Genomic DNA, 27961 nt, shown 5'->3' with positions numbered 1-27961 from the left:
CCTGAGCTGATAAAAGTGGTATCCGATTTGGTGTTGTGGATTCCTGGGGATTTCAGCATCCATGTTAAAGCTGCCAGATCCAGGTGCCTCAGGACTTATTGGCTGCAATGGCTGCAGTGGTGCTGTCCCAAAACGTCACCAAACTCAACATAGAACACACTTGATCAAGGAGCTGGATCATGATCTGAAAGGGGTTGGTGGGATTTAACGTCTATCAACTTGTCATGGAAAACTCACTTCCTACTTAGGTTTAGGCTTGCATGAGCCTTTCCCCTCCTGCAAGGATGGGGCACCTATTAAAATGGTCCCTCCTCTGGAAGCCATTGGATTCCATAGAGCTCTGGAGGATTTTCCTGCCAGGGTGCCCTGGGATGATTGGGAAATAACTGATTCTACTAACACTTGGGGTTCCTCAAAAAGACTGCAATTCAAACTGAGTTCTCTGCTGGCCCATGCTGGTTATTCATCATACTTTTTGGTCTACATTTTAACAGATTTGTTTAACAGATTTGTAGGATAGGAGTATTTTAAATTAAGTTCCCTAGTCTTTAAGTGGCAGGGTAGAGTCAATATTCCATGGTTGCCCTCATTTTTCTGGCAGGGCTTGTATCCCTTTAACATTTGTGTGATTCCTGGCATGGAGATGCATAGATGGAAAATTGTCAGTTCTTGAATTTTTGCTGGCCATGCAACTATAAAAAGTTTACGATCTTGCCAGGAAAAAACATAGTAAAGAATATTATAGAGATCTAAAACTTTTGCTGGAAATGGTTCCTTTTTAGCTTAACATACATAGCTGTCTGATACTAAGCCAATGAATCTTACTACTAAGTAATTATATATAGGATTGTAGTCTTAGTTCCCTTCTTGACAGGTTGTACCAATGCCATTTTAGCCAACTGCCTTCATTCATGTTTCATTAGCCACTTGTGCTTGGAATCCACTGAACTATTGGTGTCTGGATTGCTCTGTCATCACATTATTATTGTAAGTGTGGATATACCCATTAAACCCCAGTTTAATACTACTAGACTACACTGATATTTGGCACAAACCTCTAGGGTTAAATATTTGCAAATTAACTTGAGGAGTTTGTTGCTTAATCACTAGATAATTAGGCTAAGGGCCCAGTCCAAACTCCCACCTCCTGCCTCTGGCCAGTGGGGCTTTGTGGAGTGGCAGGGCCACCGCTGCATCTGCAGCCCTGTTCCTCATGGTGCCTGTGGAGGCAGGTGATGGTGGAGGATGCTCAGGCTCCATCCATACATGATGGCTGTGCCAGCCCAAGCTGGTGCAGCGATTGGGCCCTATGCCATTGTTCTGTGGCTGTAAGACTGACTTGGGATCCAGTCAATCCTGAGCTGGCACAGCCCCCCTCCCCTTCATCCTTTTGAATGCCCCACCCCAGGGCTTTCTGCTGGCTCCCACTGGTGAGCTTCATACCTACTTGCACAATTGGCAGCCTGTGGGAGTCTGGCTGAGTCCAAAGAGCTGGGAAGTGAGATACCACCACCAAATCTAAACCCCTCCCCAGGTGTAAGGACGGGTATGGTGAATTGTATGGTGAATGGTGGGTATGGTGAATGGTGGGACTGAATAACCGCGGACTGATCTTTTGTAACTTTAGGGGAAAAGAAGATCAAGGATTTGAAGAGAGATAGCTGAATTGGTTGAATATGGAGAGCAGGCCAAAAGGAATAGAGAGGCAAAACCTAATATAGAGCAGAGATATCCAGGATTCTGGAGTTGTTCATTATTGGAAGCTGATGTGGAAATACTATTCTTTGCATAGTCTTATTTCTAGTATTGATGGATACTTAACAATTAACATTTGAAATGCTGTGCAAAGTTAGTAATTCCGCCTTCCCTGTAGTATATTAAAAAAGAAGAAAAGATACACACGGGGAGAGATTTTAGTTTTTCATTACCAAATAACTAGATTCCCTATGAGTGGATTTCTGGTCAGGTGGAAATTTACTTTTGAGGAGCAGCAGAAAGTCATAAATCTGTGCTAAATCAAAAAGAAAGTAGGAGAATACTGTCAGTGCTTCTTTTAGTTACAGTGAATCTGGCTGCATGAAATGTAACTTTCTCAACTTCAGTCTCTCTTTTTTTGTCTTGTTAAGATCAAGAGAAACAGCATCCATAGCAGGTCATTTTTATTTTCACTAAAGGGGGAGATCCCTTCCTTGCTACTTTTTGCTTTGCTTTCTTTTTGTCAATTTTATGCTACGCTCCAGTGACTCTGTAGGTTTTCAGCTATTGTCAGCACATTACTGTTATGACAGAATGTCAATAGAACTCTGTAAAGGGGTGATGAATTTGGGTTCTCGGTCTGTCTGCGAGTTGTTATATCAGCTATGGAGAAAGCATTCAGAACTTTACTTCTTGTGCAAAACTGTCTCCTTTAACTAGCCTCTAATGCTGCCTTGTCACTGTGGAACCATCCACCAACAGTTTGACAGCAGCTTGATTGCTGTGCTCTTTTACCTGTTCAATTATTCAGCAGCAAAAGTGTCTGTGGCCTATCCTCACTTTAGTAACTGGCTTGAGGGCATTCTGCTCTGATGCCTACAGAATTTGTGCTAAATACCTAGAATGCTAAGAGTTTCCTTCTCCCTCTTTTACATCTTTCCCAACCCCAACCCAAATATTATGCATTCAATTCAGTGGGTGTCCTAGTATGCAACTTCTACATTTGTCTTTGGTGCTTTGGCCAGGATCCAGTGGATCAGCAGGAAAGCTTACCCATGCACTGTGTGTTTCCTGTCACATGGGAATGTGCAGATCCTATACCTGAAGGTATTTAGATCACACCTTTGTGAGATTTCTGACACCTCTAGGGCTTCTGCTTAACATGGGGCTCCTGGATTGTCTGGTAGTTGTTTGGATTTTGCTTTGCAAGATAGCTTAGATTTTCATGCACTTAATGCATCTGAACCAGAATATTTGCTTATATCAATAGCCAACATCTAAAGCTGTATCTTGTTTACAGCTTGTATATTCTGTGACAAAAAAGATAGTGTTTTGATATTAAAAAAATGTTTCAGCAATGCTGAACCACATGAACAGTTTTACTCTTCCAAACAGTTACTTTTTACACACAGTTGCTTGCATTTAATACTAGGCAGCATCCATTTTTGCTCTGCTGATAGAGTTTGATTAGTGTCCAAACTGGAGTAAGTGTGGTGCAAATATTGTGCATATGGGAGAATAAAAGTTTTATTAAAGAAAACAACATGGGAGCAAGGTATTTTATTAGTATAACAGAACAGTTCTACCAGTTCTCTTAAATTATTGCTTTCGCAACCAGTTTTGTTGTTGTTGCATTGCTTTTTCTCAAGAGACCAAACACACATCCCCATTTATTGGAACCGGCCCTTTTCAGAATCTGTTGTGACAGAGCAGGATCAAATGTCTCTGTCTCTGAAAAACATCCTGTCCTGAAAATATATCGCAAATGTTTCTTGCTTTTAAAGGTATTTCCCAACTAAGAAATCAATAGGAATAGCCTTTTCCTTTCTATCACTTTAACAAAGTGATTGTCCCTTTAACAAATGAAGCACCACAGAATATTTGGTAGTTCCTTTGGCATGGTATCATTATCATATTTGAAAATAGCACACCTTGAGTTGCTCCCAGTGAACTACTGTACTAGCAATGTATCTAGGAATGATACAACTTTGCTAAAGGCAAAGGCAATAAATTACAGATAAATAACAGCCCTATTATGTGCAAACTTTATCACAACTCTTGACTGTGAACGTGTTGTAGCTTACAGTATTACATAATATTATCTTATGTACTATCCTTGAATCTTTGTTTCTGAGTTCTCTATGCTGTTTCAAGCACACTATAAAAATGTCAGCAGCTTGAATGAAGGTGACCTGGACTGCTTCCATGGTTATGGGCTTTGTCTGAAAGTATTCTCTGTCCACTGCAGGGGTAATGCTGTTAAGTCATCTGATTGTAGTGATTTCATGATCAATCAACCGTCTGTGTGATTGTGTCAGAATTTTCTGTGTCAGAAAATGTGTAATTTCACTTGCACCAATTCCAGACAAGTTTGATAAATTATAAAGATAGTGGTGGGTTATTACTGTAAGCAACTGAATTCTCCACTATCTACTACTGTTCATTTTTCCCCTCTGTAAGTTTAAGAAATGCCTGCGAATTACAAATTGAGCCTAAACCACACTGACATTTCTCTTGGGTATGATGTACAATACAAAGATGTTGGACATATTGTTACAACCTTTCTTTTATAAGAGTTTAGTGTACATTTGTGTGGTATTTCTCATTTGCTGTTGAGAACCAGCAAACTGAATCCAACAAAACATGAGAACCTAAGCAAGAGTACAAGATTGTCTAAATCTTAATAATCCTAAATTCCCAGGTTTATAAAGTCGGAAGCTGTTACTAAACACAATTTATTTCCTGTTTCTTTTGTTTCTGTCAGAGTGAACTGCTTAAAATGAGACAACAAGCTCTGGAGACTAAACACTTTATTGAAAAACAAGAGGAAGAAGAAAGAAAACTCTTGAAAATTATTTCTGAAGCTGATGCAGAGAGGATCAGGCAAAAAAAGGAATTAGACCAGGTAAGTAATACAAGCACTGCTTCAGTGGCACTTACTCCAATGTGACTCAGTTGAAGCAAATTGGCATCAACCCATTTAACATACCATAGTGTCATAAAACAGAAGGATGCCAACTTGTTCTAGTTGAAGATCTGGCCTACTGTCAGGACTGCTTCAGACCCTCTTCAGTAATATTTTTATTTACTGACAATGTGCAACATTTTGGTGCTATGTTTTTTTTTGCTGATGAAGGCAGCGCTCCCCTTTATGCTTTATGACTGACAATTTTAATACTTTCAGCCCATCTGTAGAATCTTGTCTTGACCTGCCACCTTTTCTAGGTTATCAGTGAAAGAGACATTCTGGGGAGCCAGCTGGTTCGTCGCAACGATGAATTGGCTCTTCTATATGAGAAGATCAAAATCCAGCAATCAATTCTGAACAAGGGAGAAATGCAGTACCGGCAAAGAATGGAAGACATCCGACTACTCAAGCTGGAGATCAAGAAACTTCGTCGGGAGAAGGCAATACTTGGCAAGAGTGTAGCTAATGTGGAAGAACTCAGGTAGAAAGACAGAATGAATCAATTTTGCTTGTTGCTGCGGCCATGACACCGCTTTTGAGACACTGGGGAATGTTTGTTTTCATGCATGACAAAGATTTGTGTTGACATATCAGTTATTTCAAAGAATGATTTGCTTCACATGACCTTGTACAATACTGGATTTAAATTCAAGCAAATAAGCCAATCAATAGCCAGGAAAAAGAAACATCATTTTAAAGGGAAGTTGCTGGTACCAAACTATCCCACTTCTAAACTTTACTTCTACAATTGCTACAACGTAAAACTTGACAGGCAGCAATGGGGAAAGTGTTCAGAGTTCAGTGAATAACATAGTGGGGCCCAGGACCCACATTAGCAGAGCTGTTTTTTATTAGGTAATTCATAGTGGAAACAGAACATTTGACATATTTATAACAAGCCCTAATATGTTCTCAGTTTTTTGTCCTTTAGATTTATCAGGTAGCTTGATCCTAGTAGAAAGATTTGCTTAAATTTTCATTTGAGATTGTGTTTGCCTCCGAGCAAAATTTTATGGGCTTGCTAGATTTATCTCCTCCTTTTTTGTGCTAATACTTTAAAAAGAAAAAGAAAAAAAGACCTTGCTATACTTGAGACATATTTTGTTCTTTTGGGAAAACATTGTTATATAGTCACTGTGGGCTTGTAAGAAAATAGACTAAAGAAAAGGACTGCTTTCAGTGAGTTACTGGTTTGGCAAAGGAGGATTTAGTTCTGTCTTCTGTTAAGTAAGATTTATGCTGTTGGCAAAACTTCACAGACATTAATAAGGTTTGCTCTAGAGAGTTACTCTGCTAGTCCCAAAGAATAAGCACAATAAAATAGGTAAGGTGCTTTTTTTTTAATTAATTGGACTTATTTCTTTGGGTGAAAGAGTGTGCAAATTTCATGGAACTTTTTACTGTAGCTAATTCTCAAATGCTAAATGACTTTTAGGCAATTAAATAACAGGGTGCTTCTAAGCATTTTTCCTGAAAAGTAAATCTTATTGAAATCAGTGGATGTTGCTGTGTAGTAAGTGTATATAAAATGCAGCCTAAGATAGTTTTAAAAGATTTGGCAGGTAATGTGCCAGTGGTGGCTATAATGAACAGATTTTTTTTCTCCTTTGGAAACTACTGTAGAGAGAGGCAATGGTCATGGGATGTTTTTATTGCGAACTTTAGATACTAGAGAACTAACAATTTCTGTTGAGCGGCTTAGTAGACTGATACCTTTTTGTGGGGTGTGTGATAATTTTTCCCCTCTAGGCCCAATTGGCTAGTGGTTTTAATATATGGGGAGAGGTGGGCAGATTTCCTAACAGAGGATTTTGTCTCAGTGCAGAACTTGAGAGAGATGATTTGAAGGTTCCTTCCTACCCTTATTTAAGATTTTATTTAGATTTAAGCATTCTAGAAAGATGTGGCATTTATTTGTTGTCTATGGTCAATGACCCACTTTGGATTTTGGGCTGAAATGCATTGGGCTGGGTGCTTGATTACCATGTGGAAATGCAAGTATATGCTACTGTGGCAAGGTTAACTTCTGTTAATGGCATCAGCAACTCTCTGTTTTAATGAACTCCCCAATCATTGCTAGAATTGCCAGAAAATAGTCATTTCATCATTTGCAGTGCTAAGCTGCTTTAATAGGTAGTACAGTTACTTCTTTGGGTTTGGCCCATCCATCTAAGAATCGTTTCATATATTACAAATTTAAAATGTAAAATTGTTAATGCATCTTGTTTATGGCACCAGTAATTAATATATTTATACTTGGAAATAGAAATGAAATAGAAGGTATATAACTAAAATTATAACAATAAGAACTTTGAAAATCACTTACATCATGGTGTATAAATTGCTATCAAGCTAAAAAGACTTCCACTATGTTTTTATTTAATCAGAGTATTTATACCTTGTTCCTCAGCCGAAAAGAATCCAATGATGGCTTATGTCTGATCGATGAAACAAGACCATCTACTGTGTGTCTACAGGCATACAGTGTAAAAGACACTGTAAAGAAAAGGGGATAGGGGAAGAGGGGAAAAGCACACTCGGGAGGTTGTCCTCCTCAGGACTAGCTGGAATGGGAAACGTTCAGGGGCAGGAGGCACCCGATGGAGCTGATCTTTCAGCAGAGCTGAGGGAATGAGCTATTCCCCATCTCTAAGGCAGTCTTCCGGCAGTAGCAGCTGGTGGAGCTGTGCAGGAGGTGCTGTGTTGCTCTCCTGTCTTCCCAATGCTGTATGTTGCTGTCATTTACCAAGAAGTCGAGGGGCAGGGCAGCAGGTGTTTAGCATGGCATGGTGTGTCCAATCCAATATGCCTGCATTGTGCTGAGCTTCTGTTGCCTTGTCCCCCTGCATCTTGGTGGCCGTGATGTCCAGCGTTGGGAAGACAGGAGAACAATGCAGCCCCACCCACACTGCCCTGGCTACCATTCTTGATAGTAGGCTGCCTCAGAGACACAAAGCAGAGCTCATTCCTTCAGCTCTGCTGAAAGACCAGATCCACTACTGCCTGCTGGAATGACTGTTACCAGGTGATAGTTGATGGAGAGGTCTAATGGAGCTGGCAATAATTAAATGCTGTATTTCTTGTTGCAGCCATGTAAGAAGTCAGAGAGAGCCCAGTGCACTGACATCTGCATTTGTAGAAAACACTTGACTGAAAATACACATTTCTCATGTGTACAGATTACATTTTTAGGCATGCCTTAATATATTTTATAGGTATATTTTTACTCTTTAGTCTGGTGAAGAGATAATGAGGATAGGTGGGAGTTTTTTCAGTTCTGATATTTAGCTGGAACACTATGAATAGAAATGTAAGTGGGACTTCCTCAAGCTGCCCAAAGGAACAATTTATTGCATGTTTCCTCAGCTACAATAAACTTCTGGAGTCTGCCTGCTTTGAAACAGCATTCAGTTTATATCTTTCGATGAATGCTCCGTACCATGTTGTAGGGCCATCCCCAAACATTTTGGCACCTGAGGCAAACCACAAAATGGTGCCCTCCCCCAACTAGGGAAGAAGGGATAAGTGAAGTTCCTACATTAGGAACAAAGGGGAATAAATATCTACATCAGAATTTCTTGCCTCTGTGGATCCTGTTGCGTGAGATGGTTGCCTCAAATTGCCTCATGTATCGACCAGCCCTACCATGAAGTTCCATAAGTCACAGATGGAATGTCTGGGAAATACTCGACAACAAGGTCACTTAGGTTGCTTTGGGGACATTACATTTATCTCTTTGTGGTAGTGGGCATGATCGGATATGTATGACATCTGGACAGTTTCAACTATAGTTTCGTTATCACTAGCCACTCATTACCTCATCTCAAGCCCTAAATAATGCATGCTGATTGTACCATATTTCCTTTTACCATATTTTGCTTCTTGAAACAAGACTTCTAATTTTTGATCTCTTAGGTAAAAAAAATCCTGTGTGACAAGCCTAATGCTGGTATCTTGCATAGCAGACCTCTGAACGACTGCCTTGTGTAAATAGGGAAAGTTTGCCATTGCTTTTGGCAAGAGTCGAATGGGATGCCTGAAAATAGCATTACATCATGAAACTCTTCTACAGCCAGTGCTGGAAATGTTTACTTGAGTAATTGAAATTAGTAGTAAATACTTGCGAAAGAAGAATTGTACTGAGAGATGGCTACACGTTTCTCTCTTACACCAAATAAAAGAGTTAATAAACATTTTGCCATATTCATATTAAGTTCTTTGCAGAGGTCATGGTGTTTGTATTTCTTACTTTTGGAAGGCAAGAAGTTTATCATATGCAGAAGGAGTTACTAAAGGAACGGACCCGCTGTAGAGCCTTGGAGGAAGAGCTTGAGAACCCCATGAATGTTCACAGATGGAGAAAATTAGAGGTAAAGTGTCACCTTTCAAAGACCCCATATTTTCAAATAGATAGCATGGTGCAAAGCATATTTTAATCCTGTGCAAACTGACATTAAAAAGGGCAGACAGGCTAAAATTTTCACACCATATTCTATGGTGGTTAATGGCAGACAGGCTTTATAGGCACAAGGCATTTGGGGATTATTTTTGTGTTGTTTCCATGATGTATGATTGCAGAAAGCTTTGCAGAATGAAAACTGATAAAGCCCAAAGAGAAGAGAAAGGTCTGAAGGTGAGATTGAGAGTGAAATACTTGATTAACTTTGACAGGGGGCTAGAGTATTAAACAATTCAAAGAGAGTCCCACCCACCTTAAAGAAGGAACGACTCTTCCATGGTCAAATGTGAAATGCTGCATTAGATGAAGTTTACAGAGAACAGAAGAGAGAACAATTGAGTTGAAGCAGAAAGGGCATGTATAAATTTGGGAAAGAAAAGAATCTTAGTAACCAGTACAACATTCTGTGTAGTCTATTATAAACACGTACACTCGTTTGCTTCACAACTGAAAGCAAAATAAATAAAGATCTCTTCTAATATAAGCTAAACCCATGAGCAGAAATGATACATTTGAACATTTCTCAAGCTGCTGAGATTTCTGTTTTGCATGCATGTTGGTCTTTTATGCAGTGCCAAATGTTGTTCAGCTGACCTCTCAAATTGGTAGCAGTATTCAAGTTTCTGAAGAACTCCAGCTGAATGTTTTGGTTGTATTGATTTGCCCAGCAGACAATTCTGATATTTTGATGCTTTATTTTCATCTGATAAAGTATTCTGGAATTTCTCCTTTAGAAGCAGATAGAATATAGAATATAATTTAATTTAAATGCTTAGAAATTGTTTATATTTTAGAGATATTTACTGTAGCCTGTCCATAGCCTATGGGATAACGTCAGCTATACATCTAAATCTTACACACAAACAACAATTTGATACTTGCAGAAAATGAAGTCTTTGAATTCTAGAATCATTTTGAAATAGCTTGATCATCCAGTATATAGAATCAGTTGAAATAATTTGTAACAGTGCCTTAGTTCATCTCCAGAACAAAAAATAGAACAATTCCTGCAAATCAACACTTTGGCTGTTAAAGGCATGAATCACCTATGCTTTAGTCCTCAGGAATTTATTAATTGGACATGTTTGTGTAAACAGATGGGAGGATTCTAGAAAGCTTCTATCCGCAGCCTGGTTCACATTTTACAATAAGCCAAACAATGGCTTATCAGGTTCATGCAAACATTTGTTCAGTGGTTGCAGCTTGTTGTTAAGGAGCAGAGACCTAAACTGTGATGCCAGGTTCAGATGACATGCTGAGCCAAACCTTGGCTTAACTGCCACATTGTGCTAAAAGGACTAGGGAGGAGTAAAGTGCAAGGGAGCTCTTCTCTGAGAGCCAGCATGTTTGTGCAACCCCTGTAAGACATAGTTTGGCATACTGTGGAATGCAAACAGGGCCAGTGTTATGAGCCAGTGTGTTGTGTTTGTGGTTGTAGAACACACGGAAATGTATTTGCAGTCTATCTCATTAGGAATCACTGGGTTCATTTGTTTTTCAAGTGTGAAGATAGAATAGCAATAGCATATATAAGTAAAATGTGGTTTGCTAATATTCCTCTTTCTGCTCGCCGTCCTGTGCTAGAAAACCCTATAATTGCCTGCATTGTTATAGGACTCCCTTTGCTTCTGGGACCCTGCTGTCATAGGAGATTTTTCTTGCAGCATGTTGCAATGACTAAACTTTCACACTACTGCCCTGCAGCAAAATAGCAGATGCCCCAGGGCAAACAGCTCCAATGTTGATCACTGTTGATAAAATGTTCTGGGACAATGTGCATGTCAACACAATTTTCCATGTGAGCACCACCTCTGGAAGTAATTGATGACAGTAGTCGCTCTGTAGCATTTTGCCAATGTATTCCAAAACTAACAGTATAAGAACATAAGAGCCCTGATCAGCCCACAGACCCATGTGGACTAGCACCCTGTTTGCACTATGGTCAACCACATACTTATGGGAAGCCTGTAAGCAGGATATATATATGAGTGCAACTGCATTTGCCTCACTTGTGTTCCTCGACAAGTGGTACTCATATACATTCCTCCTTCAGTTCTGAAGGTGGCGCACAGCTATCGTGACTAATAGCAATTGATATTGTAATCCTCCATGAATTTGTCCAAACCCATTTTAAAACTCCAATTTAGTAGCCATCATTTCGTCCTGTGGCAGCAAATTCCATAGTTTAACTATGCACTGTGTAAAAAAACACTTCTGTCCTGAAACTTCCAATATTAAGCTCTCATTGGGCGGCCCTGGGTTCTAGCGTTATGAGAGAGGGAGAAGAACATTCTTCTATCCACTTGCTCCATGCCATGTATAATTTATTCATCATTTCTATCATGTCCCCCCTTACTGAATTATTGTATTTTAATATTTTGCTGGAAGCCGCCCAGAGTGCCTGGTGAAACCCAGCCAGATGGGTGGGGTATTATTATTATTATTATTATTACTCCTCCTCACTCCCCCCCACCCCCAACTGAAACACCTCAAATGTTGTTTGCAACTTTTCATATAGGGAAGTTGTTACAGCGGCTTGGTAATTTTGGTTGCCCTTTTCTGCACATCTTTCAGCTCTAAAATACACTTTTTGATTAAAATACAACTATACACAGTATTCCAAGTGCCCAAAAAAGTACTGCAGCAATTTTAAGATTCCACTGAGCAAAAGGAGGAAATTTTATTCCAGCTACTGTTAAACTATTTGCTGAAAAATCTATAGCACAACTATTATATGGTACACAACTAGTTGCCCTCTCTAATTTGGACTCCTATGAAAAAATACAATCAGGATTTCTTAGGTCAATTCTCTGAACCCGTAAATGTGTCCCTAATGCAGCCCTGTGACTGGAAATGGGCCTATATAGGATTGAAGCCAGAGTGTGGCTAGTTACTCTATACACATGGCTAAGACTTAATAAGACTCCAACTGGGCTGTTTCCCTTGTTGCTAATTGATAACTGTCAAACAAAATGGTGGAAGGGCATTACAAGAAAACTGTCCTTTTATGTCCTTTCTCCTGAATAGTTTGGAAATGGGAAGGGCCAGATATATAATCAAAGAACAAATCTGGGACATAGAATTCCAAACTGATTTTATCTGATCCTCTAAAATCTATAAATCTCTGCACAAATCTCAAATATCCCATCCAGCAAACACTAAACATTGTTGGACATTTTCCAGAGCCCATTTTAATGTTCTCCCTTCAGCACTACTAGAGGGCAGATATCATGACATCCCAGCTGAACAAAGATTATGTCCATGCAATTCTAATGAGATTGAATCCACTGGGCACGTTCTTCTACACTGCCCGTGGTACCTGAAGAGAGCTTTTTTACCTTTATTAAGGAAATTTCCTGGATGCTTAGAGGAAACTTCTTGCTGATAAAAATCTAGATATCATCAGGCCTGTTGCAAAACTCTGTTTTATAGCAACAAGGACAAGACAGGCTGTGGTGACAGAAGTTTAGAAAGAGATTGGTATTAAACAATTTGACCTTTGCATAAGCTGTTTTTAAGATTGTGTGTAATATATTATTATGAAAAAGCAGGTAATGTTAAATCAGAAGGATTTGCTAAAACAACAAATTAAAATAGAATGCAAAAAGGGAGGCGAGAGGAAGTCAAAGGAACAAGTTAATGAAAGGACATTTTGGAAAGTATAATTTTATGTGCTGTTTTTTTTTTGCTCATCTTTCTTTCTTGTTTTGTATTTTTTCTTTATTGTATTTGTGTAGTGTGTAGTGGTTTTTGTTGTTATTGTTATTGTTGTTATTGTTATTGTTAATGTTATTGTTGAGTTTATTGTTAAAACTTCAATAAATATAATTTTAAAAAAAAGACAGGCTGTGGTGACAGTGATGGCTGACGAATGAGTACTGATTTTAATCTCTGGAATTCAGATTTTAGCTGAAGGAGTGTTATTTTTAACGTAAATAAGTTTATAGGCAATTTTTAATTACATCCGCTTCTTCATGTGGATGTGGCATATATTGTTATTGTTAACTTTGCTGTCTGGTCTTTGACCGCAATAAAAATTGATTGAGGGGCTATATCAAAAGTTATTTGAAAGCCCAATAATACAAAGTGTAGCATGAATGTTACAATTCAGAAGATGGTACTACTGGCCAGAAGACAACAATCATGTGATTACGTTCTATTGTGTTCAGGATATGTGCTTGCCTGCACATGTTCTGTTGATCAATGAAACTGATGCTTCCTCAAATCCTAAATGAGGTGTATAGACAGATCTCCATGACTGCTCTGCGTGGAAGCAACTTGAACCTGCTACTGTCTAGGTTGGTAGCCTGGGCTGTTCATATTGCTAGGGGAATAAATAACAGCTTTAAAGTTAAAGTTTTATTATGTAAGGCCCTGTTTAGTGTGGAAGGTATTCATTTAAGTTTTGAGCAATTAGGCATGCTGCAAGGCACAGAACTTACAACTAAAAATTTGTATTCCTATCATGCAGGCCAGCGACCCAAATACCTATGAGTTGATACAAAAGATACATGCATTGCAGAAACGACTTATTAGCAAGACGGAAGAAGTGGTTGAAAAAGAGTTGCTCCTCCAGGTACAGTTGGCATGTTGGATGTATCCTGCTTACATACATGTGTTTCTCTTGGGTCATTTCCATATTATTGGGTTCATTTTTGCACAGGTGTTATTTTTATTTGCTCTGAGGGATCCATATATCATCCCCTAAGGCTGTGCTTCTGTTGCAGGAATACTGTACTCTCCACGCAATCAAAAAAGTATCTTATGTTGCTGGGAAAATGCAAACTTCCTTCAGCTAGTGCAGTCAGTGTTGATGGGATCATGTGGAATGTGGATGTATGAATGACTGGTGTGATGAATAGTGCATGTGATGTGAATGGTTGCGTGGAACAGAGATCTATTTGTCTTCAGAGCTCCTTGCTGGCTAATTTCTTTTTCTAATGAGCACACTCCTTAGAAGACTTGTCTAAATCAAAAAGGCTTCCTGCTGCCTTCTGACACATTGTTATACATAATTTTGCTAGATTAACACAATTTTGCTTCACATCACCAGTGCAGAACCACTCAGCTGTAGTATGCTAGATGGAAGGGAATAGTCTTAGTTGAGGCATCTCAGCTTCCTATATTCCTCCAGCTGAGCAATTCTCTGGGGTACAGAGCCGTGCTGTTCTTTGTTTAAAAATGGCTCTACAGCAAAACTATAGAGCAGGGCCATGGTACCGTCACTGCACAAATCAAATCTGACTAGAAATGATCTCTGAGAAAGCTAATAGAATAAAGGAAAAAATGTGATGGATTGTATGCAAAAGCCTTGAGTGCTGTTCAGATATTCTGGTATTCAGTTTATGGAATTAAACACAGTGCATGTCCAGTAACTAGCTTTAGATGGCAGCACTTATTCACATATAAACTTTGTTTACATGAAACTTTGTTGCTGCAACCCACATTTCAGAATAAAAAATGTAGTGAAAAGTCCACCCCTCTACTTCCACTTATAGCAACAACAACAATCAAAACACCAATTTTGCCAGCTTTAAAGGTAGCATTATTTCCTTGGTTAGGTCGTTCTGAATCATTTTGATCATGCCACTAATTACCAGGTCAGTAGAGAATAATGCCTGTTGGATTTCCTACTTTGCTTATTATGGCTTTTGGTAGAAGATTTCAGTGGGTTTTTTATGACTTAAGAGTAAGACGTGTTTTCTACATCACTGGTTTTTCTCGCAGTGGATGCTAAGTATTTCCTCCTTTTGCACATTATTTCTGTAGTTCATTTTTTTGTGGTACATACATATTGATGTGTTTGGGAATGCCACTAAAATCTGAAGGGAAGGCTGCACAGCTTTAAGATGTACCTCTACTTTGTATTACATTTCACACAGTATGCAAGTCCATTAAGTGCTCTGTGTCCCAAAAGGCAGTCTGTATTTTCCCAACACAGAAAATACAAGTAGAGATGCAGAATGATGCTTTGACCTGATGGAAAGATGCCATTTGTGTTCATACATGTTCTCCGTCTAAGTAGAATTGTCTAAGCCTTGTGTTTTTATGTCTCTACACAGTGATTGTAAATGCATCAGGTAAGCAGAAATTTTTAATTGCCTGAATAATCTTACATTGCTAAAATGCAGGCATACAGGATGCAAATTGGAAACAGGAGTTTTCCTCTTATTTAAGTAGCATGAGGTATTTTTTGGAATTTCCTGTTCAATATTTTATCACTTGATGAGCACAAGGAACATACTATTAATGAAGAAAGAGATCATTTTAGAAATTTCCTTAGGAAGTTCAGTATGTGTATATGGGTAAAACATAGCAGTTAGTATATGGTCAGAAGAGTTAATTGGATTTCAGTTTACACTAAGATGTAACCTCTTCCTTCTTCCTCTTATCATCAGCTTGTTGATCATTTATAGGGTTTTGTTTTGACTCCTCTTGAGCCACTCCCTTGTTGCTAGTTTAGCATGAACCAGCATGAGATTTAAATTTAACAGGTTTTGACTTGCCTTGTCTGCATTGTGGCTCATTTTTGAAGACCAGCTTGGCACATTGTCCTTTAAATCAGTTAGTGTGTAAAGTCAAGTTTGCTCCCTTCTGCTGGAGGTCAGTGTCTCTCTCCTCCTCTCTTCACTTTCCTCCTCTCTATCCCCAAATTTCTGGCATATATATGGTTGATAGTTCAGAATGGGATGGTGGGTGTTAATCAAAAGCCCTGGTTTTGGTACCTCCCGACATACAAAATTATAAGATGTATGATTTTCAACACAGTATGTTTAAATAAATGGCAAACTTTCCTACAATCATGAATCCATACCCTGAGGTCTTCATCTCATCTAGAGACTAATATGAACCAAGCTGGACCTTGCTGTCATCATCTGCAGCCTTTCTTCCTGTGTCTTCCTGTGTCTCCTCCATGAGAAACCTGGAGGTTGGTAACATGAGAATGGGTATTTTCTATGATGGCTTCCCATTTGTAGAATGCTCTCCCCAGGGAGGCTCGCCTGGTGCCATCATAATATGTTCTTAGGCACCAAGCAAAAACTTTCATCTGTAACCATGCCTTTGGCCTTTAACTATCTATGGCCTTTTAGAAGTGGCTAGGATGTTTTTAATGTATTTTCTCTCCTCTTGGCTTTAATGTATCTTTGTGGGGTGTTTTGTTTGGGTTGTCCTGGCAAAATAATAATAACCAAGTAAGTAAGTCAGTCAGTCAGTCAGTCAGTCAGTCAGTCAGTCAGTCAGTCAGTAAATAAAACTTTTCCCTATTTTGTTTGTTTGTTTATACATTTAATCCCACCTGATGTACACACTTTCTCTCTCCCTCCCTCCCCCTCCCTCTCTCTCTCTCTCTCTCTCTCTCTCTCTCTCTCTCTCTCCATTTTATCCTGAGGTAGGTTAGGCTGAGAGACAGTGACTGCCCTAAGTCATCTAGTGGGCTTCATGACCACTACTGCACACTAGGAATAAGGGATCTGAGCAGAAGATCTGAATGCCCCATACACCATGGCAATTTTATTCCTGTTTTATTCTGGACATGATAGTTTGTTGATGAAGCTGAACTGCAATGTCGAACTGTAATCAGTGCTAGTGTTGTCCAGGTAGTAGATGCTGTGCATAACAGCATAGCTCAGAAGCTCCTATATATGGTTGTAAATAATCTGGATAAAGGCCCTTGTGTTCACAGATAGTTGACATTTTCCCACCTTCAGCTACTGTTCCAAATTGCCCAGCTCTCCCAGGAGCTGCTCTGCCATTGCAGGAAGAAATGAGGTCTTTTGTTGATTCCTGTCAGTCTCTGAGCCTTTCTTTTATGTTGCTGTGGGTGGAAGGTGATAACCTGGAAATAAATGGGTCCCTATACACCACAGCTGTAAATGCTACAGGAAGATTTGCCACTTCCAACAGGAGATGAATTTTTATGGGTCTTTCATTGCATTCAGGTCAGTTTGGTTTCCAAAGCCTGGGGAGATTGGGTCAGAGTGAGAGCCTGGCTAGTGTGGTACTTTTATTCTCTAGAATACTCTGATTTGAGGCTGCAGTATTTTGGAGAAAGTGTTTTTGTTGAAAGAGCTATTGTAACTTTTTGAAAAATGGAAAGATACAGTGAATGTGTGTTTGTGTGTGTGCATGCGTGTATAAACTTTTGTTTCCTGTTATAGTATCCAGTATATTTCGGGTGTATCATTAGATGTAATGCTAAATAAACTTTGGGGATTTTATTTTATTCATAATAAAAATGACTATTAGAGAAAGCCCCCTTATGCTTACTCCATTAGTTATGATTACATACAAAGTCTGGAGACTTTCAATTGTGTAGCATCCTCACAGCAGCAATAAACTGCTTCCACAGGAAAAAAAGAGAAATCTCATAATTAATAAAGCATCTGTGTCCCTTAACCCCTATTTATTTCAGTCACCTCTTCATCCCTAAAAATCATCATTTGATTTATCTCGTATGTGCAGTCTGTAGTACTGTTTATATTGAATGGTTGTTGTCAGCCTGTGTGTCTGTGGGAGAAGGGAGTGTCAAAGGAACCATGCCTGACTCTCAGATAGATGCTTTGTTGTGCTTTTAGCACAAGCCAAAGGATAGAGCCAGCACCTTTATTGCTTGATGCTTTGTGACTACTGTGGAGAGCAGAAACACAGAAGATCTTTCAGTATCTTAACAAACTCTTCTTTCATTTTTCTTCTTCAGCAGTTCAGTACTTCAGCTGGTCTAGTTTAGTAAGTTGGGGGATGGGGAAGATAAAATAAAAGTAAGAGCAGTTCCCAATTGTTTCCTTACCCCTTATTTTTTTCATTGGGACATAGGAATCTAAAACACACAATAATCATGCCAGAGTACGAATGGTTGAAGCCTTGGAACTGTACTAATTTGTGGGTGGAGGAGGAGTAGAAAATAATGACCCCTTATGGAATAAAGGTGCATTAGTCTGGTTAAAGGAACAAAAGTTTGATGTCTTAAGTTTACTTTTGCCACAATTTTATACTTCCTTCTACACCTTCACAACAGCCATGTGAGGTAGGCTAGGCTAAGTTGATTACAGGCCCAATGCAGGAAATGAACAAAAGCAATGATGAGTTAAGTGCATATGCTTGGAGTATTTTCTTTTTGTTTATCAAGGTTTGCCCCCCACCCCAAAAGTTCTTAGTTTGCTAAAAGTTGTGAACTACATGTGCTCAGGGTCCTCCCCATCATGCCATAATGAATATATTGTGTTACTCTTTAAAATACCACTAGATTTTTTGTGGTACCTTACTGCATGTATGCTTTTTGGGGAGAAGGGTGGCCTATTTTGGGAAATGCCCCAAGGCCCCCACCACCTTAATCTGCCCTTGCTTGCCTGAGTTTTCTCTGGACCCAGCTTTGCCTTATTGTCTAGAATTTGAGGCCTCTTGTCTCATAGTAAAAGCCTGTTATTCTGTACTACACAGTACAGATTTTGTTCCATGCCTCTCTGGTTTTCAGCTCAACTGCCATATGACATTTCCTGAGCAGAGTGTAAGGCATTTGGATTTCTGTAAAAAAAAGAGAAGTTGACCAGTAAGCTTACATGTCCAGTAGAAGCAGTAGAATAAATGACAGAGAATCTAAGTGTTCTGTACAGAAATTTAAGACTGGGTTTTTGCATTTTTCCAGTGGTACAGGAGCCATAGCAGTTGATTCATTCCTATATAATGTGAGAATCATGGGAGACCCCTGCCCCCATAAACAAATGTTATTGGGTATAGATGGGCTCCTCCTGTATCCTATGTTACTGCAGTGGAGCTGGAAGGTGTTGTGCAGCTGTGGCTCCTATGCTGATAAGAGTGTGAGCACTGGATCCAAGCCAGGGGAAAGGAGCTTTCAACACATTCCAGAAACTCTCGGTATATTAATGGCTATTCTAAAGATAATTTGCAGCTTTAGGCAGGAGCTGATAATTGGGTAATTCCAGTAAACAGACTGAAGAAAGCTCTGACCCTACATTAAAGGACATCAACAAAACCAAGAACAAAGGGATACTAGTAATCCAAAGCTTGTAACTGTAGAGGAATTATAAAGAGAAAGTTCCAAGGAGAAAGTGAGTGTTTGTCTATTTAGCTGTTTCATTTGTTTTGTCTGTAAGCTGCTTTGAGTCCCTTTCAGGGAAAAAGGTGGGATATATTATTGGCATTCGTCTGTCTTGAGAGACAATGGAGTGTCCCCACATGAGGAAAGTCAGACTCCTGTGTTAGCAACACCAAAGTGAACTTCCCAGGGTTCAAGCCTGGGCAGTGTGCATGGAGGTTCTGGGCTGCCCAGACGACATGATCCCCTTCTTGGCTTTGCTATTGTGGTCCAAAAAAAAAGCATAGCAATATGTTTGGCACCAGCTTGGCTGCAGGAGTTGCCAGAAGGAGGCATATATAACCATCTTAGGGACTCCACTCCATATTTGTATAAGTTTTACTCCTTAGCCTTTTCGTCTCCTGAAGATATCCTGCAAGGCGACAGAGGATCAGGTTCCCTTTCCTTGATGAACTACCTTCTCAGGTTGAGAAGCCCCACCTGCCCCTCACTTTCCTCTACAGCACGTGCAGAAACCACCTTCTTGACCGTTGGACCCACTATTGGTCTTGTCCACTCAATTCGCCATTGCCTTCTTTGCATGCAGGGAAAGTCCCTAACTCACCTAGGGTTTGAGACCCATCAGCTATCCTCACCTGGTATAGCTAGCCAGCTGAAGCCATTCCTGGGGTGTGGCCACTGTCACATGCTGTGTGACAGCTTCTAGGAACTACAGGTGAGAACTGAGTTCAGGGTAGGGACCAAATTTGGACCAACTACCCCAGGAGGAGCACAAAGTGTCCCCCACCAGAGGTACTACCCATCCCCTAGTATATAAATCAATATATACAAATGCTAATAATAATTACAAGGGCTTGAACAAGTTGGAAAACTCCAGTCGTTCCTTGGAGGATACTGTGGAATGTGCTGTCTCGCTGCACTAGAAATGTCAAAGGATGCCTCTGGGTGAACACAAGTTTTTCCCATGTAATGTTTTGTTAATGCATATATTATTACAAGTTTGCAGTCTAGGGTGGTTTTGAATCAAATTGTGCAACTTTACTGGTTGTGCAACTAAATGGAATCTTCCTTACTTTGAACTTTGGTAGAGGCAGACTTTTCTAGAATGTTCTGCTTCATATGCTCAGCTACAATTCTAATATTCACAGAATCATGTCAGGAACCTCAAAAGTCTAGTCTAATCTCTTGACAGTGCAGGAAACCTGCTACTGCAGCATCCATGCTATGTGGCCAGCCACTGCTTACAAATCTCAAATGAAGAAGTATGTACTATTACTGTGTAAGGGAGCAAATAACAAATAGTAAATGAACAAAGTAATAGTAATTACCTTGTAGATATAGCTAGCATAGCTTGAGGAAAAAGTGAATTATGCATGTCTTTATTTGTTTAAAAATCTAGCCATCTCCCTTTAAAGCAAACTCCCTTTCTAAATTTGATTTTCTGTCTAACTGACTAACAATCTGGTTTACTTATCTGCACATTCAAACCAGATAACAGTGCAATGGCATCATATTACCTGCTGGTTGTCAATCATCTTCTCTAAAGACTTGTCATGATCATAAAGAAGGTATATGCAGGAAAAAGAATGGCTTTAGCTGAGAGACAGTGCAAAAAGAACTCTGTATTCCAGAATACATTGTGAAATCCTCAACATATTAGAGATTTCACATAGGTCTGGTAGCATCCCACTCCCAAAGTCTGATTCTAAAATCCACATAGCGAATTTTGAAGTCCTGAACCCTTAAACTTGTACCCTTAATCAACCAAATATTTATGATGGGATTTCTATTCAAGAATGTAAATATATTTCTGAGCAGTGTTTTCAGCCTAAAGTTGGTACTTCACCTTGATATCTGATTTAGCCTAAACCTGAAAAAAGGCTATGGAGCATGTGCTGTATTATTTCAGTTTGATGGGTTGTATCCAGTGAAATCCTGTTGGTTTCAAGGACTTTTGTCTGTGCCCGAAATCTTTCCAGATGCCTAGGGTACCCCCCCAGAACAGATTTGGCAGGGGTTGCACGGAGGGAATAAGCCCTGTTTAGCTTCACTAATATAGGCCTGTTGCACTTCACATTCTTGCTTTTAAATCTTGGCATTTGTTATTCCCTAAATCATTCAGGGATCTCAAATTGTTTGACATGCTTCTTCTCCGATCCCTTGTTAAAGTTTTCTAAAACCATTGCAAAACCCCATTTGAGGATTGGGCATTCTCCTTGGTCCTTGGGAGGCAATCTGGGATGGAGAGTCAGTTCTAGCTGGGCTGGGAGCTGTTGCTTGAACTTGGCCCGCCCTTCCCCCTTTTCCAGTTGCCCCCCCAGTGTTGGTAGCCCCCTTGATTATAATCATTTTGTGCAGGAGGTGGACAAATGAGCTATACCACATAGAGCAAAAGATGGGACACAAACATGATATTGTGCAGAAGAGACTAAAGGGTGTGTTCACATTGCCACCTTAGTATTTCTAATTCCAATTCATATTGAAATAGTGTGTGAAATAAGGAGGGGGGGTGAGAGAATCATCATGGTTTTTAAGTTGAGAAGCATGCTGATGTTGGCACTAACTTTTCCTTCCTCCCCAGAGAACAAAACCTTCAGGGGGAGGCAACACTTTTAAATCTGTGCTTTTTAAAAAAGGAATGGCAATGATCAGTTTAACTTCATCTATTAGAAGTAATCAGCTGAATTTAACAAAAGGAAAATTGTTTTCTAATAAAAACCAGTTATGTTAATCTAGCATCAAGAGATGGAGAAAATAAAGCAGATCACTTAGCACCCAAATGAAGAATTTGTGATAAAAAAGCTTCCTCACTTCAGGTCTTACTGAATCTTTGTACCTTTTCTTTAAGAGTACAAAGAGGGAAGAGGGTTTTTTTGTGTGATGAATGTTCTTTTGGACAACAGCAAGATGCAAATTTGACAGAAGAATTAGACAAAATTGGATCAAAATTACAACTCTGGGGAATCCTCACCATTTTTAGCTATTTTGATGGGATCTCAGTATGAGATATTTTCAGACTAAAGGTGCCAGTTACAAAGAAGACAAAGTTGCAGCCGGAAGAGAAATTAGTTTGAGTTTATTGTTAGGAAAGCTCCATGAATATTTAATCTCCTTTATGTTTTAAGGGAATTCAAAAGATTCATTGAAGCTAAAAGGCAATTCTACTGGGTCATAAAATTGCACCCATTGCATCACATGGGATTTATATAATTTCTTCTTACCTATTCTTGATAGATGGGTGCCAAGGAACGCTTTTGTTCTCTGCATTTTAATGGGTGTGCTCCGTTTTGCATGCATCTTAAAAATGAGAATAAAATAGTCTAAAATACATAAATAAATTTATATATTCGTCTTTTGCCAGGCTCTCTGTCCAGTTCAGTGGGGGTCCAGAGTGTTTGTTCCTGGTGTTGTGTAATCGGGACAGATTAGGGCTTCTGCTGGTTACCTCCCACTTTGCTGCCCTGCAGTCTTGCTGCCTGAACTGATCTTGGAGGTGGTGTTGAGGACTTCCAGACTGCTGGTGTTGGGGGACTTCATCATCCACACCAAAGCAGTTAGCTCTGGGGTGGGTGGCTCATGACTTCATGGCTGCCACATAGAGTGCATTGCAGTTATCCAACCTTGAGGTTACCAACACATGGACTGCAGTCGTCAGGCTATCCCTGTCCATGGACTTGGAAGAAAATCCTACAGTGTTCAGTAGATTTTACCCCCATTTAGTTGTGTACAGGTCACAGCCTGTCAGGGACTGACAGGGCTCTGGTGAGTGTGTGACGGAGACAGGGGGTCTGGAGGCTGACCCAGGAGAGGGGGGCAGTGATTTATGGGGTTTGATGCCACCCACAAGGCAGCAGCCAGGACAGAGGAAAGGAGAAGGGTCAGTCAAAGGTGGAGATGGTGGCAGGATGTGTCAGAAGCAGAGAAAGAGGCTCTTCATGTGACGGGTGAACTGGTTAAATCCCCATCATCCCCTGTCCTGCTGTCTCCTAGAACCAGGAGGGTCTTGAAGAGGGAAGTGGAGGGACAACCTCTGTGCAGGAGAAGTCAGTCTCAGGTTACAGGCATGCACACCATCAGACGAGGATACATAAGGCCAGGGGAGGGCATGGTCCTACTGTTGCTCCACCAGGCATGAATCTGGAAAAGTTAATGCCAGCTATATAGGTGCAAGAAGTGTGTTCACTTGTGCATCTGGTGCACCTTAGGAAGTGCTGTAAGTGTTGCTTTTGTCATTAAAGAATTAACTATCAGCCATTTGCCTTCCATGGTTGTGTTTGGGTGGGAGAGCATTGGAGGTATTGATTTGTTGTCCTAGTAAATGGAAAACTCCTACTTCCCATAACAAAAGATGGCAAGCCAAGAAAAATGCAGAAAAGAACTGCTGTGTTACTTTGTTTCTTAGAAAACATGCTGAGTATAGTGATAGTGCGTTCAACTTGTGTCATTGGAAGACAAGGTGAGGGTGAACATCTTCTAAGAGGCTGTAAGGTATCTTCTTCTCTCATTAAGTTGTTTTGAAAATGTTAGTCATTTTGGTGCAATCTGCTCCATACTGTAGGGGACAAACTTACTACTTAAAAACACTCGGAGAGACAGAGAGGCATGTCAGGGATGTAGCAGAATACAGACTACAATGCATTCCATCCGATGCAGAGAAACCACCCCAATCTGCCCTTGCTTGGCTGCAGGTTATTTAACTAGGTGTTCCTTAAACCCTTGTTATTGTGCATCCCTACAACTGTATGGAGCTGCTTGCCTATGAAAATATGATATCTTTTATCAATGATTCTAACTAAATGAAGTTCCTTCCTGAAGAGCAATCTTAAACTTTCAAATTCTGTAAAGTAGTTAAGAAGCTTGCACAAATATCCTTGCCTATCTAGCACAGATAGGTTGGTAAGAGCAGACCTACTGCAGGGTAGTGCTCCTATTTCCAGCTTAACTTATCATAATTGATGGTAAAAAGGCTTTTGAAATGTCTGGAAAATCAAAAGGATAAAACTCTCTATCTCCTGTCATAGGTCAATAATGGCTACTAATCTTAGTGGCTATATTACCTCCAGTACCAGGCTTAATGTCCCTGAATATTAGTTGCTGGGACTCATGAGTGAAAGAGTGCTATCAGTATTTCCATAGATGTCAGGCACGCCACAATAAGAACAGAAAGTGACACTAGATGGCCTTTGATCTGATCCAGCAGCACTCTTATTGTGTTCTTACTCACTGGGGGAACCAGAGTAGCTACAAGCCCAAGCCTAAAACCATATTGAATTGGCTTCAGATCCTATGGATATACTCTTAGAGCAATTGTTATTATGGAAAGAAGAATATGGCTCTAGGATCTGACTGTCTTTCATCTTGAAATTGCTTTGAGTGAATAAGTAGCTTCTTTTCAAAGGAGTTTGTCATATTGCCAAACTAGAATTTGTTGGCTATATGCCCCTCACTAGAAAGCAATAGTGAAGTTCATGAATCCAGCTGCAAGAAAATGTTTCCTTTAAGTTGCTTATCAAGGTTGGGTCTCACTGCTTGGATTAACTTCTCAAATATCCATGCTATGACATCAATTCATCATGGGGTCACTGAGGGCTAATTTCTCAACTGTTAAAACAGAAAACCTAGCAAAGGGTGATGCTTGCCTATCATGAACACACCAGCTCCAAGTGTAATCTCGCAGCCAGCTGCAGAATGCAGTCAGGAACAGGGAGGCTGGGTTTTCAAGCCAGCACAGAGGAGCCCGCAGCTGCCAGCGTCGACTTCCCCTGACCTTAGACGGCTGGCTGATAAGGGAGGAACGGAGAGCAGGTTGGAACACAGCCAAAGCTCCCCGGAAGCCCAAAAAGGCACGGAAAGTCATAGAGACAGCTTTTCGGAGCAGGAAGGGGCTGCAGCTGACCAAATAAGTCCGAGGTGTAGGCGTATAGGAAGGCTTCTAGATAGGAAGCAAAATAAGAAACATAAAGGCTGAAGGTTCAGTCTCTTTTCTCAAAGAGTCTTTGCTCTTCTGTAGAATATGATTTTTCAGTGCTGATCAAGGAAGGTGGGATAGCTTTTATAAAGGAAGCCAAATATGGCACACACATGACAATGAGTGAAGCTCATGGACTTCTTGATTTATATGAACTGAAACGTTGCAGCTTTCAAAAGTATTTGCTGAAATTTATCACAAGTGAAAGACCTTTTAAGAAGAGTTTTTGAGAACATCCATATTGCAGCTATCTTGGAAAGCTTAAGGCTACTTTCCCCCATTGTTGTAAAAGAAGAGAAAAAAGTGAAGGTTACTGTATGCTAATTTTTCATATGCCTCATAAAACATTTCATCATAGGCATCCTGAGCTGAAAATGTTCTTATTATGCAAAAACTTTAAAAAGAAGAAAACAACCTCACTGTGCTCATAGAATTAAACTGAACAGGGCTATACATTGTTGCATTTAAACTAGTATCAGCTTCCTATGTAACAACTTGCAGAAGGGTTCTTAGCCTACTTGGAATTTTCACTGCTTTATTACATCATGAACAAATAGTTCTGGAGTTCAGTGTAGTTGACATTTTGGTTATAATGCCAATAAACATGAAACCCTCAAAGCAGAGGGTTTTGTTTTCCTCATCAATGCAATGTCAAACCTCACTGTAATTCTTCCACTAATTGCAATTAAAGTCTTTGTAAGATTAAATGTTTTAGGACTCTTTTTAGAACAATAAGCAGCACAGCTTTTAAAATAAAAATTTTAAAAATAAAAAATAATAAAATAATAAAAAAATAATAAAAATTAAAAAATTCTGCTCTTAATGCTGGATCCTTGATTATGACATTAGTCTCAGTCTCTGAAGAATAGCAGCAGTTCTGGCTCTTTCTGTTTGCTATAAATTCTTTTCTTGGAATACCCAGAATCACTCTAGACGTTGTATCTACCACCAAGCAGAGTGGGCTGAAATATTAGTTTAGGATGGTAGTTGCTAAAGAAAAATGTGAGAAGCAGTTTTGGGTTCTAATGTGATCTGAAATGATGATGAGAATTCTGGGGAGGCTGATGTTGTACTGATAGGGGAAGAAGAAGAATGCTTGATAGCACCCACAATAATGTTTGTGCAGTCTGTACATTTGTTAATACCTGATATTCTACAAATGCTTTATTGAATGTCCCGCCATATAGATAAAAGAAAGTATAAAAGATTACTTTTGTTTGCAGTGACCTGTAGTTGTCCAAGAACAACAAGTAAAACAAAAAATGCATTTTGCAAAGATATGTAGTGCACATTTCTGCATGCAAAGCAGAAGAAATATATAGCAGGGATTTGCAAAATGTAGTGAGAGGTTCTTGGTGTTTAACAAGGATCTAGTTATTTTTGAAATATGTAACCAAGGCAGCAGCATTGGAGGACTAGAATTGTAATGTGACTTCTTGGACGGTGAATAAATCTTCATTAGGAGTGAGACTGTTGATCATCTCTAGTTAAAATGACAGATTGGGCTTCCTAATGACAGAGTTAGCACTTGTGCCATTTTCTAGACTAGTGCAACAGCCTGACTCAGGAAAAAAACCCATCAAAGTGAACACCCTTGTGTGTTCAGAATTGTTAGCTCCTGCATTGGTGTTTCCCTGGGCAGCATTCTGTTATCTGCAAGAGGAGGACTACCAAGAGCATGCAGTTCAAGAGGCTTGAGATACTGGCCTTTGATAATCAACTTGGCTTGGGAAGAGTGATCAAAGGAGCAAGCAGCAAATGTAGTGTTCCTCTGCAAATGAATGATATATTTAGTGTAAGACTTCTAGCCTTTTCTCTCTCACCTTTTCTGCTTGCAATAGAATTGTAGTCTGGATTGTGGAGAGAGCTATTCGTGCTGGCCTGTGGGTGTGTTGCTAGGTGCTAGTGGACAGGTAAACATATGCTGTAGTACGGAGCATTTTTCTGGAAGTTCTGTTCCTTTGCTGAAAGGTTCTACTCTGGATCCTACCCAATATTATATTTATTTATTTATCCCAAGAACTGACACTATTTGTGGGTCACAAGTTGTGCAGGCTTGCGTTGTACAGCAGAGATCAATGACCTGGGTTACATTAGGCTCCATCAACCAGCATTTGTGCAACTTAGTAGCTGAAATTCTGTATCCTGAATTTGTTTCATGCAAGGCACTAGTAGGACCAAAATCTGATTAAGACGGCAGCTAGTTCACATTCAGAAGAAGGAAACACAAAATATTAAATTAAATGGAGTGACAGGTTCAAAAATATGTTGTCATGGTTTAGCCTAGAGGCAGATCCATGGGCTTCTTTGAGCACTACTGGAAAAACAAATGTTACAGGCTGGCAGGATTTGCTAAAAATAATCCTAAGGTTTATTTATACAAATAATATACACTGGCAGAAATGCTGAAAAGCCTCAAATCCTCAGTCTGAGTCCCCTCCTTGATGTGCAGTTCTCATAAGCATTATTTACTATGGGAATAGGGTAGGAGTCTATCAAGGATATAGGGTCTCTGCTGTAGCCCTTTTCTATGTATTGTTTCATTTTTCTTTGCTCTGTCCTTATTGTTAACAGAGTGGTGATCTACTTTGTTATGTCCCCCTTTTCATAATTCATCATTAATTTATTCAATTGTGCATATAGCCCATCCTTTTTCAAAGGACTAGGGCAGACATCAACATATAAAGCAATCTGTGTACTTGGCTATTACATTTTTTGTATTTTATTTTAAGCCCCTTAATGAGAATACTGTTACTCTGTTTTAATTTAATGTTTATATGGTGTACATTGCTCTGCAATGATTCTCTAATTAATAGG

The 27961-nt window shown here is 39.6% G+C and overlaps 1 protein-coding gene and 1 long non-coding RNA gene across 2 annotated transcripts in view; both read left to right on the top strand.

Moving 5' to 3' along the window:
• CFAP58 (cilia and flagella associated protein 58) overlaps positions 1-27961 on the top strand; it is an 84454-nt gene that overhangs the window by 37997 nt on the left and 18496 nt on the right. The window contains exons 12-15 of the mRNA XM_083741568.1: positions 4460-4600; positions 4921-5144; positions 8922-9033; positions 13594-13698. Coding sequence (XP_083597694.1) covers positions 4460-4600; positions 4921-5144; positions 8922-9033; positions 13594-13698 — 582 coding nt within the window. The remainder of the gene's footprint in view (positions 1-4459; positions 4601-4920; positions 5145-8921; positions 9034-13593; positions 13699-27961) is intronic.
• LOC310845316 lies at positions 19704-23642 on the top strand. Its single transcript, XR_014564633.1, has 3 exons — positions 19704-19891; positions 21758-21848; positions 23579-23642. It is a non-coding gene; the product is annotated as an uncharacterized lncRNA (long non-coding RNA).

The sequence above is a fragment of the Podarcis gaigeae genome, assembly GCF_964106915.1.
Source record: "Podarcis gaigeae genome assembly, chromosome: 5".
Taxonomy (NCBI): domain Eukaryota; kingdom Metazoa; phylum Chordata; class Lepidosauria; order Squamata; family Lacertidae; genus Podarcis; species Podarcis gaigeae.
Note: the sequence above shows the minus strand (reverse complement) of the source record. Positions and strands in the feature narration are given on the sequence as shown.